This window comes from Erpetoichthys calabaricus, chromosome 10 (genome assembly GCF_900747795.2).
Source record: "Erpetoichthys calabaricus chromosome 10, fErpCal1.3, whole genome shotgun sequence".
Taxonomy (NCBI): domain Eukaryota; kingdom Metazoa; phylum Chordata; class Cladistia; order Polypteriformes; family Polypteridae; genus Erpetoichthys; species Erpetoichthys calabaricus.
The window spans coordinates 69,626,618-69,644,501 of record NC_041403.2 but is presented as its reverse complement, the minus strand read 5'-3'; the positions used below and the strand labels follow the sequence as shown (position 1 = coordinate 69,644,501).

Below are 17,884 nucleotides of genomic sequence, written 5' to 3'. Positions count from 1 at the left end.
TTTAACACATTTAAACTCACTCAAGGTTGCATTTGTTTTTGTTTATTTATTTATTTTTTGTAAGTATTCACTGTTCAACGCATTTACACACTCCTTGCCTTTTATGTTTATATTTTCCGATCAGTACAAACAAACACCAAACAAACTCACATGACACAAGCTAGTGTTATTTTCATCAAATAGTGAGCACAACACCATCCAGGTCAGTTCTATATGGAGCTCATCTCCAGATCAAGGAAAGTCTGTTGGCAAACCAAGTCAGCGACAACAAGGAAGAATCTTCCATGGTGATCTGATTCTGCAACAACAAGGACAAATCCAACCACTGGGAAACCATGTGGCACTATCCCACAGCAAGAAACCATTCCTAGAAAAACCTACGCAGTCTCAGAGAATATACCAACTCAACACGGAATACATATAATAAATAATAATAATTCATTACATTTATATAGCGCTTTTCTCAGTACTCAAAGCGCTATCCACAAGCTTGAACCTTCACTTCCCATTGCCGGGCAAGAGCGCTAACCACTGTGCCACCACACGCTCCATTGTAATAGTTCTCAAAATACACATCTGCAAAAACACATTAGGAACAAGAAAGCAAATAAAGGGAAAAAAATTGAAAGAAATTGTCTCCCTTGTATTTTATACTTATCAAAAGATCATTTTCCTTAAAACTTGGTCAGGGTTTGAAGGAAAGATATTTTGCACATTCATAAACATTTTTTATAAGCAAAAGTGGAGACGTTTTCATTTTATCAAATATTACACATACTCAATATTCATTTCAACCCAAATTAGATTAGAGCTCTGGAAATTTATATCCAACATTTTAAAAATTTGTGTGCACAACATATTTTTAGGGCAGCACGGTGGCCCAGTGGTAGCGCTGCTGCCTCGCAGTTAGGAGACCTGGGTTTGCTTCCCGGGTCCTCCCTGCGTGGAGTTTGCATGTTCTCCCCTTGTCTGCGTGGGTTTCCTCCGGATGCTCCGGTTTCCTCCCACCATCCAAAGACATGCAGGTTAGGTGCATTGGCGATCCTAAACTGTCCCTAGTGTGTGCTTGGTGTGTGTGTGTGTGTGCCCTGCAGTGGGCTGGCACCTTTCCCGGGGTTTGTTTCCTGCCTTGTGCCCTGTGCTGGCTGGGATTGGCTCCAGCAGACCCTGTGATCATGTGTTAGGATATAGCGGGTTGGATAATGGTTGGTTGGTTGGATGATGACTGACTGACATATTTTCAGCAATTGCTTGAACGAATACACTTTCAAATACACAAAGCATTGGTTTAACACATTCAGTCACTCACAACATGGTTTCCTCCACAATCATACTGTTCTGCATTTCACAATCTGAGTATCGTTAATCCACCGTGTATAACATCAGTCCATTCATTAAAACATCACTTGCTCAAAGTCTGTAAGCCTCCAAACGTCGCTCTTCTGACTTTCCTCAATACTCAGTTCAGCCTATGAACAGTCACTCTCATTACAATAGAACTACATTACCCAGAGGTCTCCAGGTTTCATTTTCTCTTCCCACAAACATACAGCTCTGTCCAAGCTCATATATTAATAAATTTCAACAAACTGTTTTCCACTCAAACAGCACTAGAGAGATGATAAGGGGATTAGAAGAGACTTTACACAAAGGCCACTACTATGCATGGGAGAGACACACACTCACTGAATAGGTTCAGCACTAACACACACACACACACACACACGAGGATACACAGAACAAATAATACATACACACACAAATGTCAGCGTGCACCAGGTACCTTCAGAACTGAATATGATACATGCTGCTTTTTGTCCCATTTAATTATATTCTTTTCCCACATATATATAAACATACACACATAATCTATGTGCTCTCCAATTTTTCTGTTGCCTCATCTTTCTTTTAATGCTTTCTTTCTACTCTTGTCTCAGGGCTGTTTTGCTTAGCAAACTGTAAATATGGTTCAGATTATTCTTCAATATATCAAACACAAGTATTTGGATCGAGTTAACTCTTTCAACACTTCTCTTACATTTTTGTTATCTAAATGCTACTTAAAATACCTTTCTAATTCATATATACTCACACCTGTTCCTCTCCTTCTAATTTTCTTATGCTTATTTCAGTGATGTTTCTTAATAGCAAGTTCTATTATTTTCGTCTATAAATTTTTGTTTTCTTTTTATCAAATCCTAGTACAGCACAAAAACGAAATCTGAGCTAAGTGAAAAGTATTTAAATCATGGCATTAAACTTACTTTAAGAAATCTTGTCAAGTAAACTTTACTGACTCCTTTGGCAGATTTTTTCTAAATACAAGCAAAGAAACTTCCATTAACAGTTTTTTTGTCAGTTTTTGCGTATGCATTTTTGCAGCGTATTCTCTGTTCTCTCATCTTTTTTGTCTTTTTTTTTAGTTTCTGACACACCAATCTCTTCTAAATGCACTCTGGTTTCTAAAATGTGTTTTATCCGCTTTACTCAAATACTCTCAATTGCTATTGTTCTTTTTCATATATATATATATTTTGCATTTCTAAACCTCCTTACAGTCACACTGCCTTGATTAAAAAATCTCTTAATATGCCTCTATGAAAATGGTATTTTATTACAAGATCCCACTTACACTTTTTATGTGCTTAGTCACTTTACTGTGTCTCTCATTACCCACTACTTGGGTCCCGGAGCTCATTCACAATCACACTTGCTTCCAATCCTTGTGGTTTATTTCACTACCACTGATTACATCTTGCCTGAAGAAGGGGCCTGAGTTGCCTCGAAAGCTTGCATATTGTAATCTTTCTAGTTAGCCAATAAAAGGTGTCATTTTGCTTGGCTTTTCTCTACCACTGAAGGAAAGCGGAGCTCATACAGACACACCTTTAGCTTGCAATCAATCACCCAATCACTCCATATTTATATATATATATATATATATATATATATATATATATATATATATATATATATATATATATATATATATGTATAGATGTGCCTACTTGCTTACACAACGTTATATTCTATCCAAGCCTGTAATACACGTATACACAAACCCACAAGAAATGCTGTATTTACATCTGCACAGAATTTATATTCTCTCAGTTGTCACTGCTTCCTCACATTCTCCGTAACCCCTATACTAACGTATGCTAAACTGCTAAACTATCTAATATTATAATATAAATTTATCCTAGGCTGTTCTATATATATATATATATATATATATATATATATATATATATATATATATATATATATATATTTATTATTATTTTTTTCTTTTAGCAGACTATACTATTGCTATCTATATTACATTAGCTCACTCGCAGCCTCCCACCTACTGGGACTCCAGCCCTCTCAATCTCACACTCGAATTGAGACCGTCCCAGCAGAATACTTTCGCCTATCTAAGCAGACCCATCTCTCTAATCCACGGCAGTAGCCACAGGACTTACATCCACCTTGTCAGCCCCTACACCTATAGACCTTTTATGGGATGCAGCAAGAAGAGAGGGCCAGTCCCTGTGCATCGGTGGCTCAGACTCACTTCTACTAACTCATTCCATGCACAGCATCTTCTTGGCAGCCTTCTGCCCAACTGTCCTAAACCTGGCACTAGGGAAACAGCCCAGGTCACAAATAAAAGCACTACAAAGGATTTCATTACAACTGGTCTATAAAGTCTGGTGACCCTTGCAAGGCAGTATCCACCAGTGTTGACAGCTAGTTTAATGCATTTTACCGTTACTTGATATATTATTATAATGATATATATAATGAAATTTTCTTTCATGGCACACGTTTTCAAAAATAGTCCTAATTGATATCATGAAATGGTTCGTTGTGTAGTTGGTACGGCAGTGTGCTGTATCATTGAATACTCCCAACCCCTCTCTTTCCTCTTCACAACACTGCTTCAGTACAAGGAAAATTAAAACCTTGGAAGATCCCATCACAGTTTCTCAATTGGGTTTTGGTCTTGACTTTGACATGACCATTCCAAACATTTGATTCTTCTACATTTGTTGGTGTGATTGGGATCATTGTCCCATGGTATGATACAGTTTCATTCAAACTTTAAATTTTGGGCAAATGGCCTCACACTTTCCTGTAGAACAGTCTTGTATAAATGTGATTTCATGTTAAACTTGATTACTGTGAGGTGTCCCAGATCTTCTGACTGCAAAACAGCTTTACATCATCATGCCTCCACCACAGTACTTGACAATGGATGAGTGGTTATTGTAGCAATATGTTTTGCTTGGGCTTTTGCCAAATATGGTATTGTGTGTAATGACCCCATAAATCCAGAGAATATTGTCCTAAAACTCTTGTTGTTCATTCAAGAGCAACTTTGCAGATCTATGCTGTTCTGCAATATACATCTTTTAGAGAAACAGACTCTCCACTTGCTACATTTTCTTAAAAGCCATTCTTGTTTGAACTTATTCTGATGTTAGAGTCATGAATTATCATATTTGGAATGCTGACAGATGCCTTTAGGGTTCCTTGCAAATTCTCTGAGTATCAAATGGTGTTAGCTTTGGATGAATTTAGTGGGTTGTTCATACCTGGAATGATTGGCAACCATCCTGAATGTTTTCCATTTGTAAATAATATTCTCATTGCATAATGACGGACTTCAGATGGTTTCGAAAGAGATGATAATCCTTCTCTGCACTGATGAGCAGTAACAGTTGTTTCTCTGAGATCACTGCTGGTGCCATCTGTCCCTAGTATGTTGTTATCAACCCTCTAGACCAAACTCCAGAGGGAACTACTTTTATTTTGAGATGTCACCACTTCCTGGTCATTAATTATTTAAGTACACCCAATTAGCAGCACCTGACCTTAATTACTTTATAAACTAATATGGATAATCATCGTGACAGTCCTAAGTTTTTTATTTTCTGCCGTCTAAATTTTTTTTGTGAATAGCATTGCTTTACTGTTGTGACGTCCAGGGGACACCACCAAGCCTCAAACCCGAACACAATCACACAAAGACAGTCATGGGTGCAAACAAATTGTTTTTTTTTATTCACAATACCTTTCTTTTTCAAAGTTCACACCACAATCTCCAATGAACACAATACATATTTCCCCTCCTCCAGTTGAGTTTTGCCCTCTGCCTCCCAACTCTGACTCAATATTTGAAGTGAGATGGCTTCCTTTTATGATAGACCCGGAAGTACTTCTCGAGCCATGGCCTCGTATAATGGAAGCACTTCCGGGTCATATGGAAGTGTATTCTCAACAGTACCCTCTGGCAGCACCCAAGGACCACAACAAGGCTGCCTTTTGAAATTACAAGTTCTAGACAACCCTTCAGGTGTCCAGGCTGGGACCAAACCAGAGGAGCAATGCACCTCCAGCCCCCCCCCCCCCCCCCTACCCCCCCATCCCCCCCCCCATCCCTCACTCATACTGATGAATGAACTGTTCAGAATCTTCCAGTTGATCCATTATTTTTTTTATCACAACTGGAATAGGAATCAATAACCTCCTGGCTGACGTCTTGCTCACTCTGTTAAGATTGTGTGCTTAAATAACGTTTTGGTTATTTTCCATCACATTGTTTGCCCAAACTTCCACCACTTTGATCATTTAGACAGGGGAACACTTTTAAACTTTGGGAGCAATTTCCAGGCAACTTACCTATTGACCTGTCAAGTCCAGGTAAGATTCTCCGTGGTGAATTTACATGGTGAGGGCAACAATAACAAAAGTGCTACAGGAGCCAAACCATGGTGATGGAGAAAGAAACACCACGACAAAAGAGTCAGCATGCAGAACAGACTGAGGAATAAACCACACCTTCCTCTATCCACTATCATGCTTGCAATTGTGCAGTCACTCGAAAACAAGATGGATGATCTCCAAGCCAGGATTAAATTCCAGTGGGACATCAGAGACTGCAAAGTTCTTTGTTTGACCAAAAGGTGGCTTTCAACTGTAATACTGAACCAAACAGTAACCCCATCTGAGTAGTTCTCCATCTTTCAGATAAACAGAATGGTTCAGTACGGTGAAGTAAAATGTGGAGGTTTCTATTTTATAATAAACAATAAATGGTGTGATCCCAGGAACATCTTGACTCTCTTGCACTCCTGTTCTGAAAGATCTTATGCTCATTTGCTGTCTTCATTACTTGCCACACTAGTTTTCTGCTGTTATCATCACCTCTGTCTATATTAACCCTCAGGCTAACATAGATCAGGCTTTGTCTAAACTCAACAATGTGCTTAGCGAACATCTAATCAAGCACCTGGACGCAGCATTGATTGTGGCGGGGGACTTTCACTAGCATGTCACATGCCCAACCAGAGGGAGAAACACACTGTATCATTGTTACATTTAGTCAGGCTACAATGCACTTTTACAACCAACTTTCAGCAGGTCAGACCACACCACCATTTTCCTTCTCACCATGTATAAACAATGCATCATGAGAGAGGCTCTGGTGACAAAAGAGCTCTATATGCTGGTCCGCCCGTTCAGAAGCTATGCTACAGGACATGTTTGATGATGTGGAATGGGACACATTCCTGTTGAGCTCTAATGATGTCAACAAGTTTGTGGATGTAGCAGTTAGCTTTGCTGCAATGCTAGCAGAGTTCATCATTCCAACATAAATAAGCATGTGTATCCCCAATCAGAAGCCGTGGGTGGACAAAATCATATGGGACTTGGCGAACACACACATTGTGGGACTGTGACTGGAGACTATTCTGTGTACAAGGCAGCCTACTACTGTCTAAGGAATGGTCGTGAAAAAGGCAAAGAGGCTGTACAAGGAGAAAGTGGAGTCTAATTTGCATCTGGGGGACAGCAGACAAATGTGGCGGAGACTACAGACCATTACAGACTTTAGAGGTAAACCCACTGTGTGAGTTGACTCTCCTCTGGCTGACGACCTGAACACTTTCTATGCATGGTTTGTCACTAATAGAGCTAGCATTAACTTGCCAGCTAACAAGGATAATAGAGCTAGCATTAACAACGTTCAGAACAACAGACTTATTGTCTCTGTTTCACAACGCGATGCCCTGCATGCTCTAAGGAGTGTGAACTACAGAAAAGCACCAGGTCAGTGCTGATCAGCTAGCTGAAGTGTTTACATCCATCCTCAATGACTGTTTAGCCTAGTCTGTGGTTCCTACATGTTTTTTAAAAATTTGTTATTGTTCCCATACCAGGGAACAACAAACTAATGTGCCTAAATGATTATCAACCTGTAGTACTTACATCTATTGTCATGAAGTGCTTCAAGGGGATTATTAAAGACTCAACTCAACTCAATTTTTATTGTCATGATTGAACACAATTTCGTTCATTACAGTTCCCGTTTCGTAGGCAAAGCAATATACATTTAACATACACCATGACATTGCCAAAAACCAGAGAAACAATAAAATATAACAAGACAAAAGATACTGGACTATAAAGCTTGAACAATGCTCGATATCCATATTAAAGTGCAGAGTGCAAAGTGACAGTGAGTGCATAATTGGGGGGATGTTATAGGAATATGGTACTAGGTAACATGTAGGATTTCAAAAGTCTGACAGCCTGGAGAAAGAAGCTGTTATAGGATCTGGCTGTGCTGGTTCTAATGTTGTGGTATCTTCTATCTGACTGCAGGAGGTCAAACAATGCATGTGACAGTTGAGAAATGTCTTTCACAATGGCATAGGCTCTACACAGTCAGCATGTCTGAAAGATATCCTGAATTAATGAGAGGGAGACCCCTTTGATTCCCACAATGGTCCTCACTACATGCTGCAGAATCTTACACCCATGGGCTTTGCTGTTCCCAAACCACACAGTGATAAAGTTTGTCACAACGCTCCCCACAGTTCATCTGTCAAAGGTGGTAAGAATGGGTTGTGGCAAGGTGATTTGCTTCAGTCTCCACAGAAAAAGAGGTGTTGTTCTACCTTATTGACAAAAGAGTTGGTATTGATTGTCCAGGAAATGTCATTAGAAATTAGCATCCCAAGAAACTTGTTGCTACTGACTCTCTCCACAGCAGAGCCATTGGTGAGCAGTGGTGAATAGTTAGCCAATGTTCTTCTGAAATTGACTAGCATCTCTTTTGTCTTATCAACATTCACACACACGGCATTCACCACACTGCCTCACCAGGCGTTCAACCACCTCTCTGAAGGATGCTTCATCATCGTTGCTAATGAGACCCACTATGTTTGTATAATCCACAAACTTGACAATGATGTTGGACTCAGACTTGGCAGTGCAGTCATTGCTGAGCAGCATAAACAATAGTGGGCTCAGCATGCAGCCTTGGGGGGCACCTATGCTCAGCTTGATGGTATTAGATGGTCTTCTGCCAATGCACACTGATTGTGGCCTCTCTATTAAAGTCCAGAATCAAATTACAAAGAGGGATATCAAGGCCCAGCAGATAGAGTTTTCTCACCATCTGCTGGGGAATAATATTGTTGAACACTGAGCTGAAATGAGCAAACAGCATTCTGACATACATATCCCTGGTGTTCAGGTGAAACAGTACAGTGCACAAGGTATGGGAGATGGTATCATCAGTGGAGCAATTTGGATGGTAAGCAAACTGGAGTGGGTCCGGAGAGGTGGGGAGGATGGAGTTGATGTGTTCTTTCAACAAGTGTTTGAAGCAGTTTATCATGATGGGAGTCAGTGGTACAGGGCGGTAGTCATTAAGACACGTCACCGTTGACTTCTTTGACATTAGAATGGCTTTTTGAAGCATGTGAGGACCACAATCTGGCTCAAAGAGATGTTACAGATGTCTGTGAAGACATTGGCCAGTAGGTCAGCACAGTCTCTAAGCACATGCCCATGAATGTTGTCTGGTCCTGCATCTTTCCATGGGTTGACTCTGGAAAGTGTCTGCCTTACATCAGCAGGGTCCAGATGGAGTTCCTGTTCCTTAAGGGAGAGCATGGACTTATTACTTGTGTGTTGTTTTGAGCCTCAATACATGCATAAAAGTTGTTGAGCATGTCAGAGAAGCAAGTATCAATGCTATAGGTCTGTGGTGAGATTTTATAATCCGTTAAGGCCCAGATGTCCTGCTACATGCATCTAGGTACTTTCAAGTCACAGAAGTTGTTGGTTTTTTTATGGGCATACTGACTTTTAGCTTTCCAGAAGGATTTGGAATGTTCAGCCCTTGCTTGTCTGAGAGCCCCTTCATCTCCTAATCAGTATCTCTTGGTCTCAGCAGAGCCGTGACTTCTGGTTGGCTAGTATAATGATATTTTTTTCAACAGTGACATCCTCAATGCCCTTTCCTATGTACCCAGTAACAGAGTCAGTGTATTCCTCTAAATTAATATGCTGGTCATAGTTGGCTGCCTCCCTGAACATATTCCAGTCTGTAGATTCAAAGCAATCCTGCTATGCTGAGTTGGCTCCTTCAGGCCAGACTCCTATGGTTATTTGTGCTACCCTGGATTGTCAGCAGTAACCTGTATGCTGGGGACAGCATAACACAAAGGTAATCTGAGAATCCCAAATGGAGGCAAGGTATAGCCTTGTGAGAATCTTTATTGTTTGTGTAAAAAAGGTCCAGCATATTCTCACCCCAAAATTGGCATGGTTGAAATCACCAGCAATGATAAAAAAAGCCATCGGGATGGGCCGTTTCCTGCTCACTGATGACGCCATGCAAGTCAAGCAATGCATTTGCAATTGCACTGGTGGGGGCGATGCGGGATGAACACTGCAACAACTATAATGGCAATGAATACTCTTTGCAGATAAAACAATCGACATTTCACCACTAAAAACTCCAGCTGCAATAAGCAATAAGTCATGACTGCCATAGCATCGACACACCGATCATTGTTTAGATAAACACAGAGTCCCCCACTGCGTGTCTTACCAGAAGCAGTGACGTCTCTGTCTGCATGAAATGATGTTAGTCTTTGTCCTTGATAGGTAGGCAACTACATCTGTTGTTTCCTTCCAAGCAACTTTGATCCACTCCAGTCTGCATACCATATAAAAAGGTCTATTCTGCACAACTCTCTGTCCCATGTGGACAGCAACAAGGGGAATTACGCAAGACTGCTGTTTATAGACTACATCTTGTTCTTTAACACCATTGTCCCCCATTTATTGGCAACAAAGCTCAAAGACCTGGGATTGAACTTTCCCCTCTGTGACTGGGGGTTGGATTTTCTAACAGGCAGGCCTCAGGTGGTGAGTGAAGGCAACTGTTTCTCCAACACTATCAACACAGGAGTTAAACAAGGCTGTGTACTGAGTCCTCTTCTGTGCTCCCTTTTACATGCACGACTGTGTGGCCAAACACAGCTCCAACACCATTGTTAAGTTTGCTGATGATACATTTCCAACAACAATGAGGAGGCTTATTTGGACAGGGCAGAGAACTTGGTAGTATGGTGCCAGGCTCATAACCTCTTACTGAATGTCAGCAAGACAAAGGAGATAGTGGTGAACTTCAGACGGAAGCAGCAGCAGATCTACAGCCCCATAAGCATAAATGGAGCTCCTGTTGAGAGGATGAGCGGCTTCAGGTACCAGGGTGTGTACAGACTAATGGCAGAGACTGAGAGATTCAAGGGGAGCTTTTACCCTTTGGCCATTACGATCCTGAAATCTGACAGGCCAAGCAAACATTCAATCTTAAAACTCCTGGCACCCTTACTTTATCTTGCTGCACAGTCAATTTACACTTTTTACTGTTTCAGATTTTGGATTTTAACTTAATTTTAATTTAACTTAATTTAGTTAATTTTATTTAATTTAGTTAATTTTATTATCCTCTTAATTTTATATTTTTCTTCTATTGCGTGTTTGCTTTTGTTTTGCACAGTCTTGGAGTAGGCTAACATTTTTCATTTCACTGCACATTGTACATGTCTAACTGTGTGTAATGGATACAACCCTTGAATGTTGAATCATGAATCATTATTTGTACATAGAAGGATATCTTTTGCTCTTTAGCAGTATTTTTGAAACATAATAAAACATAAGGCACCTCAAATTTTTAGGCAAATATTTACTACTTAAAAAATACACTAAAACAACTTGCAGAACACATTTTTTATTTATTGTTAGTTATAAAATATTCAGATTCTACTCAACACTATGAAATGCAATACTATATTAAACCATAGTATAAGTAACTTTATGTTTCTGTAATGAGCTTTTGACAGCTGATATGTTCCTTTAAAATGAGAGAAAAAAACATACAAATGCCTCTGTCCAGGTGCCATAACTCCTTCCTTCCTCTCCAGAATTTCATTTTGTCTAACTCTGACTGCTGATTTGCTGCCTTAGGTGAACATCTCTTTGAATTCTTTCTTATTTTAAATATCTATAAATATCTAGCTATACTGTATACCCATCCATCCACTTTCCAAACAACCCCATTCCAGTTGAGGGTGTTGGGATGCCAGAGCTCTTCCTAGCAACAGCAGATGAGTGACAGGGACCATCACTGGATGGGATGCCAGTCCATCAAAGAGCACCCAACACCCTCACACATAACAGTCCAATTTAATTAACAAAGTACACATATCTCTAGGATCTGGAAAGAAAGCTGAGTATCTGGAGAAAAGCTCAGTTGCCTAGTCCAAATAGGCAGTGACCAGACTGGGATATGAAGCAAGAACTCACAGACTGTGAGGCAGCAGCACTAGATATTACACCACTGTCCTACACTCAATTTAAACTCTAATTACTAAATGAATTCAGCTCTGTGGGTATATCCTAATCTTTTCACTTTCATTCAATGAATGGAAAGGGAATAAGCAGACAAAAAAAAGTTGAAAGAAGAAAATTGATAATTACACAACTGAAAAAATCTTTAAGTTATTTTATACACATTGTCATTCACTGATTTAGCTATTCAGAATCATTTCAAGCCAGAACCCACCCTGGCTGATCATACAGTAGTACTATTCTAGCTATGGAAACTCACAACCGCACTAAGATACACCAAGCCAATACAGTCCAACAGAAATCCCTTTGAACTGTGGAAGAGATCTGGGGTCTCCACTTGAACATGAGGAGAACTTGAGCACTCCACAAAGAACTGACCTCAATTCAGTGCTAAATCAAGATAAAGTACAGTAGGGTAGCATTATTAATGACATAATAAACATAATGAAAAAGCAGTATTTCACAAAAAACAAATTCAAATACACTTCAGTAGGAATATATTAATAAATATATAAAAAAGAATAAAAAATATACAATGATGCTATACAATGGCTAGCTAGGCATCACAAGTCAACCTAATGTACACATCTTTTGGAATCTTAGGAGATTACCAAAGAACCCAAACTCCTACTTACAACAGATTTTTGGTAATATAATTTTAATAACATTCAAATATTGTATCATTAAAAGTTCATATTTACAAAACACATCCATCAGCATTAAATAGCATAAAATATTGCAAAATATAAGTTAAAAAAAGCCAATAGGAAAATACCACAGTCTTTCTTTTCACTTTGATTGCCAGTAGATGATCTTATTTAGATATATCATTTAAAACAGTTCTTTGTTTATTAAGCATCTGCAACTATATTTAACTTTTTCCTAACATGTTCTTCATCTAATACCATCATTCCACTGTTCCTTTTGTTAATAATTAAGGCAATTAGGCCAAGAACAGAACATAAAATAATTGTGACTAAAGACACAGCTAGGCCCACTGTGAGCTTCCTGTTTTGATTGCTAGTATCAGGATCCCGGCTTTTAGGACTTGGATGATAAATCACTACATGGGCTATGTTGGACACATCTGAAGCAAGAAGACTTTCATCACGTGAAACAACAGCAAAAAATATGGCACTGTTGTTAACTTTTTCTTCCTCTTCCAGGTCAAATGAGAACTGCTCTCTCGATCTCGCTGTCAAGGGAATAATGCTGGAAGTGTTGATCTGGGTAGCATTGTGAAAATTGTCTCTCAGGTCCACTGCTTGCTTGCTCTTTCGTATCTCATACTCTGCCACTAAGAAACACAGATAATGCAGAATATCAGAATGAGTTAAATACAGCAGGCCCCAAACCTCAGCCTCATGTATTGACTCATTATTCAGTTTCATTCAGAAGTCACATTTCACAAAATTGGTTCCAATTTTGTAGGTAAGATTTAAGCATGATTCTGGATATTTTAGGTATTTGTCTAAGACTGGCTCCATTGTCTGTTGCTGTAAATTCATTCAATGAATTCTAAGCAATGAAAGGCAATTTATTCAGTACAGAACCTCTCAGGTTTCAATGTTACAGTTAAAATGCTCTGGTGATCCACTTTATCTGTTGCAGTGGTTTGGGAGTCTGTCCAGCAGTGTTAGCCACAAGGCAGGAATTTTCTCCACATGACTCTAAACCAATGTAATGCACAGAGTTAGCAGTCAGTCTAATCTGCACATCTTTTTGATGTGGACGAAACCAAGAGTAACCCTGGTGAGACATGTGGAGAATGTGAAAAAACCCACATAAATGTTCATTTGAACACAATATGCCAGAGCTCAAAAGCATTTCTGGACACTCTAAAGGTAGACTTCTTGTTTATTCTGAATTCAAAGCCTTTGTGTTTATGATGCTAGGTGTCAAAATGGATCTAATGTATTATATTAAACTAAAATTAATTTTAAAATTTTTTTTATGCAGTAAGAAGTCAAACAAAATGACACCTTTTATTGGCTAAATAAAAAGATTACAATATACAAGGTTTTGAGGCAGCTCAGGCCCCATTTCTATTGTAGTCTTTTTAGTTAGCCTATAAAAGGTGTCATTTTGCTTGACTTCTCATTGCATCCATAATGGCTAACACGGTACAACACCTTACTACTACAAAGTGCTTTTAGTAAAGATTATTTAGTTCTTAATGGTATTCTCATCACCATTTCACACCAACTCCAGTGTTCCATTAAGCTGTAAGGATTGATCTGGTAAAAATTTGTAAGTGGTGCACCGCAGAGACTGACCACAACTTTCATATATAGTGCTAAAAAGTTACCTGTGCCTTTATCCATGTCATCACCTGGTGCTGTCCATGCCAGAATAACAGTATTATTTAATAATTCTGCTGACAAATCAGTAATTTGACAAGGAGGAAAAACATCTTGGTTGGCAGGAGGCACCACCTTCACCATGAATGTCCCTCCAGACTTAGTTCTGACAAAATTTTCAACAGGAAAGTCCTCATCAGCAGCAACTGGTTTTGGTGGGTTCAGATGAACAGTACCTAAATATAACATCACATAGATGATCATTATAGAGATCTACAATGGAAGACGTCAGAAGGTGACCATGACATTCGATCACTTCTGATGAGCCACTTAGTGATGTGTAGCCACATCATTAAAAACAGCCTGTTAAAACCTAAATGGACAACATCACCCAATCACGATATTGTATTACACTCTACACATGGGCACCTTGCAAACTTACTTAAATTTAAACTTGTCACAAGTACTTTCTGGTTACCATATTTTATGTAATGAAATGTGAATCACAGGCCAATTTCTTAATGGTCATGATTGAGATTAAGGATGACATATCATGTATTAAACTTTAAAAATTATGAGTTGTAATTATTTCATCTTAATTTAGTTCATTATGATTATAAACAGAGTACCTGTGATAAACAGTAGCTCTATTAATAAAAATATTTTTGTTAGTGCAATGCAAAAAATAAGTTTTTTAGAAATCTTATAGAAGTGCATGATTAACATTCATTTTAGTGATTATTCACCAATATAAGACAGTTTGCTATGTTTTAAAACTTCATTTACACTTACTTGCTGTATAATCACATTAAAATGAATGTTAAAAATATCGTAGCATGCTGCATGATTGGAATGATACAAATATCTATATTAATACTCTTACCATTTTCCAGATATCCTTGAACGTACATGGCACCTGAGGTGTGTCCAGCTGCAGCCTTAGTTTCATTCTGAAGTTTTGAGACTTGGACTTTGAAGTTGTACCTGCCAGTTCCATCATAATCAGTCATATAAGAAGAGTAAATGCCATCATTTTTGACCAAATCAGCCCCTGAAAATAACACCAATGTGATTATTTAAAAAGTAACTTGTGAGAAATATAGCTGAGCATGAAAATAACATAATCATTGTATTGTTAAAACAAAATCAACATGTATTTATATAGCACATTTTTATACAAACAATGTAGCTCAAAGTGCTTTACAAAATAAAATATGAGGAAGTTACTATAAAACATAAACAAAATTTGGCAATAATGTTATACAGTATGAAACAAACAAATAAGTAAGGTCAAATGGACAGGAGAACAGAAAAAAAAAAACAAAATCTGCGGGGGTTCCAAGGCCAAATTGCTCACTGGGCATTCTACCTAACATTATAAATCAGTCCTTATGGATTTTAGGCTTCACGCTGAAAAAAATGAAGATGATGGTGGTCATGTGGACATCTGGGACACCCACCATTCAATCCATAAGCACAGGGGGCAGCAGGGTACCTTGATCAGGTGATGGCAGCACAAATCGCCACCACAGAAGAACCAGAAAAGAGAGCAAAGAATAGCACAGATTAGTATGGAATTGAAGAACCCAGAGGAAAATGATAATTCAAAGTACATATAGATTAACAGGGATACAATTAAAATGTTGATATCAAAAAGCCATTTTAAAATAATGAATTTTTAGCAGTGTTTTAAATTGTTCTACAGTATTAGCCAGGTGAATTTCTGTTGGTAAAGTATTTCAAATTTCAGGTGCATAACAGCAAACTTCTTTTCAGGTTGTCTCTTGTAATTATAAGCAGGCCTTCATTTTAAGATCTGAGGTTAAGACCTGGAATGCAAGGGGACAAACATTCCAAAGTATAGGATGGTGCAAGATTAAATGAGGCTTTGTAAGCCATTAATAGTATTTTAAAGTCAATTCTAAATGACACAGGTAACCAATATAACAATGCTAAGACTGGTGAAATGTGCTCAGATTTTCTTTTTGTAGTTAAGATTCTTGCTGCTGTATTCTGCACTAACTGTAACCGATTGATGTCTTTCTTAGGTTGTCCTGAGAGGAGTGCATTACAGTAATCAAGTTAACTGAAAACAAACGTGTTAACTAATTTTTCAGCATCTTGTAAAGTTATAAGAGGTCTAACTTTAGCTGTATTCCTTAAGTGAAAAAATGCAGTCCTAGTAATCTGATTAATATGTGATTTAAAATTTGGTCAGAGTCAATAGTTACCCCTAAATTCTTTACCACTGACTTGCCTTTTAAACCTAAATGATCAAGTTTATTTCATCCATTTTTGCAAATCACTAAGATTTCTGTTTTCTCCTTAGAGAGCCAAGAGCATCAGGGTCATCAGGTGCTATAAATAAATACAGTCGTGTGTCATCTACATAGCTGTTGTAGTTCACCTTGTTTTTTGACATGATCTGACCTAATGGAAGCATATTAATCATAAAGAGCAGTGGATCCAGAATAGATCCTTGTGGTACACCATATAAAATTTCATGGGTCTCCAAGGTATAATCACCACAACTAACAAAGAATTTTCTACCTGTTAAGTAAGACAGAAACTATCAAACTATCATACGTTGCAATGTCAAATAACAATTCCATTTTCTAAAGATCACTCTGGGTTTTACAGAAAGTGAGTGAGAGTTAAATGGGGGGTTATTGGATCCTGGGACAGAGAAATTCTGTTAATCTCTTCTGACCTATGTTCATCTTTTTCTTTCATAGTTTTTACATAATTATTCTTGTCTTCTGTTCACTATATCCGTAAGGCTTCAGTACATAAATGCTCTGAAATGCTCCAGCTGTGCTGAGGCAGAGTGTGTCAAATACAAGCGCTTATCCAATTAACATGCATGAATATTCCTTATCGCCAAACACTAAAGCCCCACATTGGGTATCCCTGTCAATCGTGAATATTTTTTCTCCTTCATCAGGGTAATCCACACTCTGCTCTTTTGTATTATGGATTTGTCAGGACTCTACCACTGCCTGTAGCTTCTTTCACATCTATTTGTTTTACTTTATTGTCTTTTGAGTATTTTTTTTGTAATTTACAGTACATTATTGAACATATTTCTGCATTCTTTTCCTTTTGTGTTTTATTATTTCTTTTGAGTACTGAGTATTAATGGATTTTCATAACTGTATTTTTCTTAGTGTGTAATTCTTTTTCTTATGTGTCTTGTCCTCTGTATTTTATACTCAAGAGGGTGCGACCCTCTAATATGGATACTGACAGACTGTTCTCAATGTACATAAAGGCTTTGGAAGCCTCAGCACTTCACTGACGTAATAGTTAACTTTCAATTGTGTGCTTTGGCTTCTTTCATTGTTGAGTTTTTTGTTAAGTACTTGTTTTGATCATCTGCTTTCTGGAAGTTGTACTCTCAGCTTAGGATTTGTTTCTTATATAATACACTAGCAAAATACCTGCACTTCGCAGCGGAGAAGTAGTGTGTTAAAGAGGTTATGTAACCATATATATACATAAACATATATACATATATATACATATCTACATATACACATCCACATATACATATATATATACATATACAAATTTACATATCTACATATATATATATATACATATAAATATAGACATACATATATACATACATACATACATTCACATATATCTATACTAATAAAAGGCAAAGCCCTCACTGACTGACTCACTCACTCACTGACTCACTCATCACTAATTCTCCAACTTCCCGTGTAGGTAGAAGGCTGAAATTTGGCAGGCTCATTCCTTACAGCTTACTTACAAAAGTTAGGCAGGTTTCATTTCGAAATTCAAAGCGTAATGGTCATAACTGGAACATATTTTTTGTCCATACACTGTAATGGAGGAGGCGGAGTCATGTA

General features: G+C 38.1%; 1 protein-coding gene across 17 annotated transcripts in view; it reads right to left on the bottom strand.

The window, feature by feature from the left end:
• The window catches only part of LOC114659130 (calcium-activated chloride channel regulator 1-like), a 257,992-nt gene that overhangs the window by 197,847 nt on the left and 42,261 nt on the right, over nucleotides 1–17,884 (bottom strand). For 3 of the 17 annotated variants that reach the window (XR_007936127.1, XR_007936126.1, XM_051933054.1), the window contains exon 12: nucleotides 14,887–15,054. The exons of 12 other annotated variants lie outside the window; for them this stretch is intronic. Coding sequence is in view for 2 of the 5 variants with exons in the window: in XM_051933054.1 (XP_051789014.1) it covers nucleotides 14,887–15,054 (168 nt within the window). In the remaining 3 variants the exon portion in view is untranslated. Of the gene's footprint in view, nucleotides 1–12,250; nucleotides 13,001–14,011; nucleotides 14,240–14,886; nucleotides 15,055–17,884 lie in introns of all 17 variants that reach the window. 2 more of the 17 variants (XR_007936128.1, XM_051933067.1) reach the window with 2 other exon arrangements.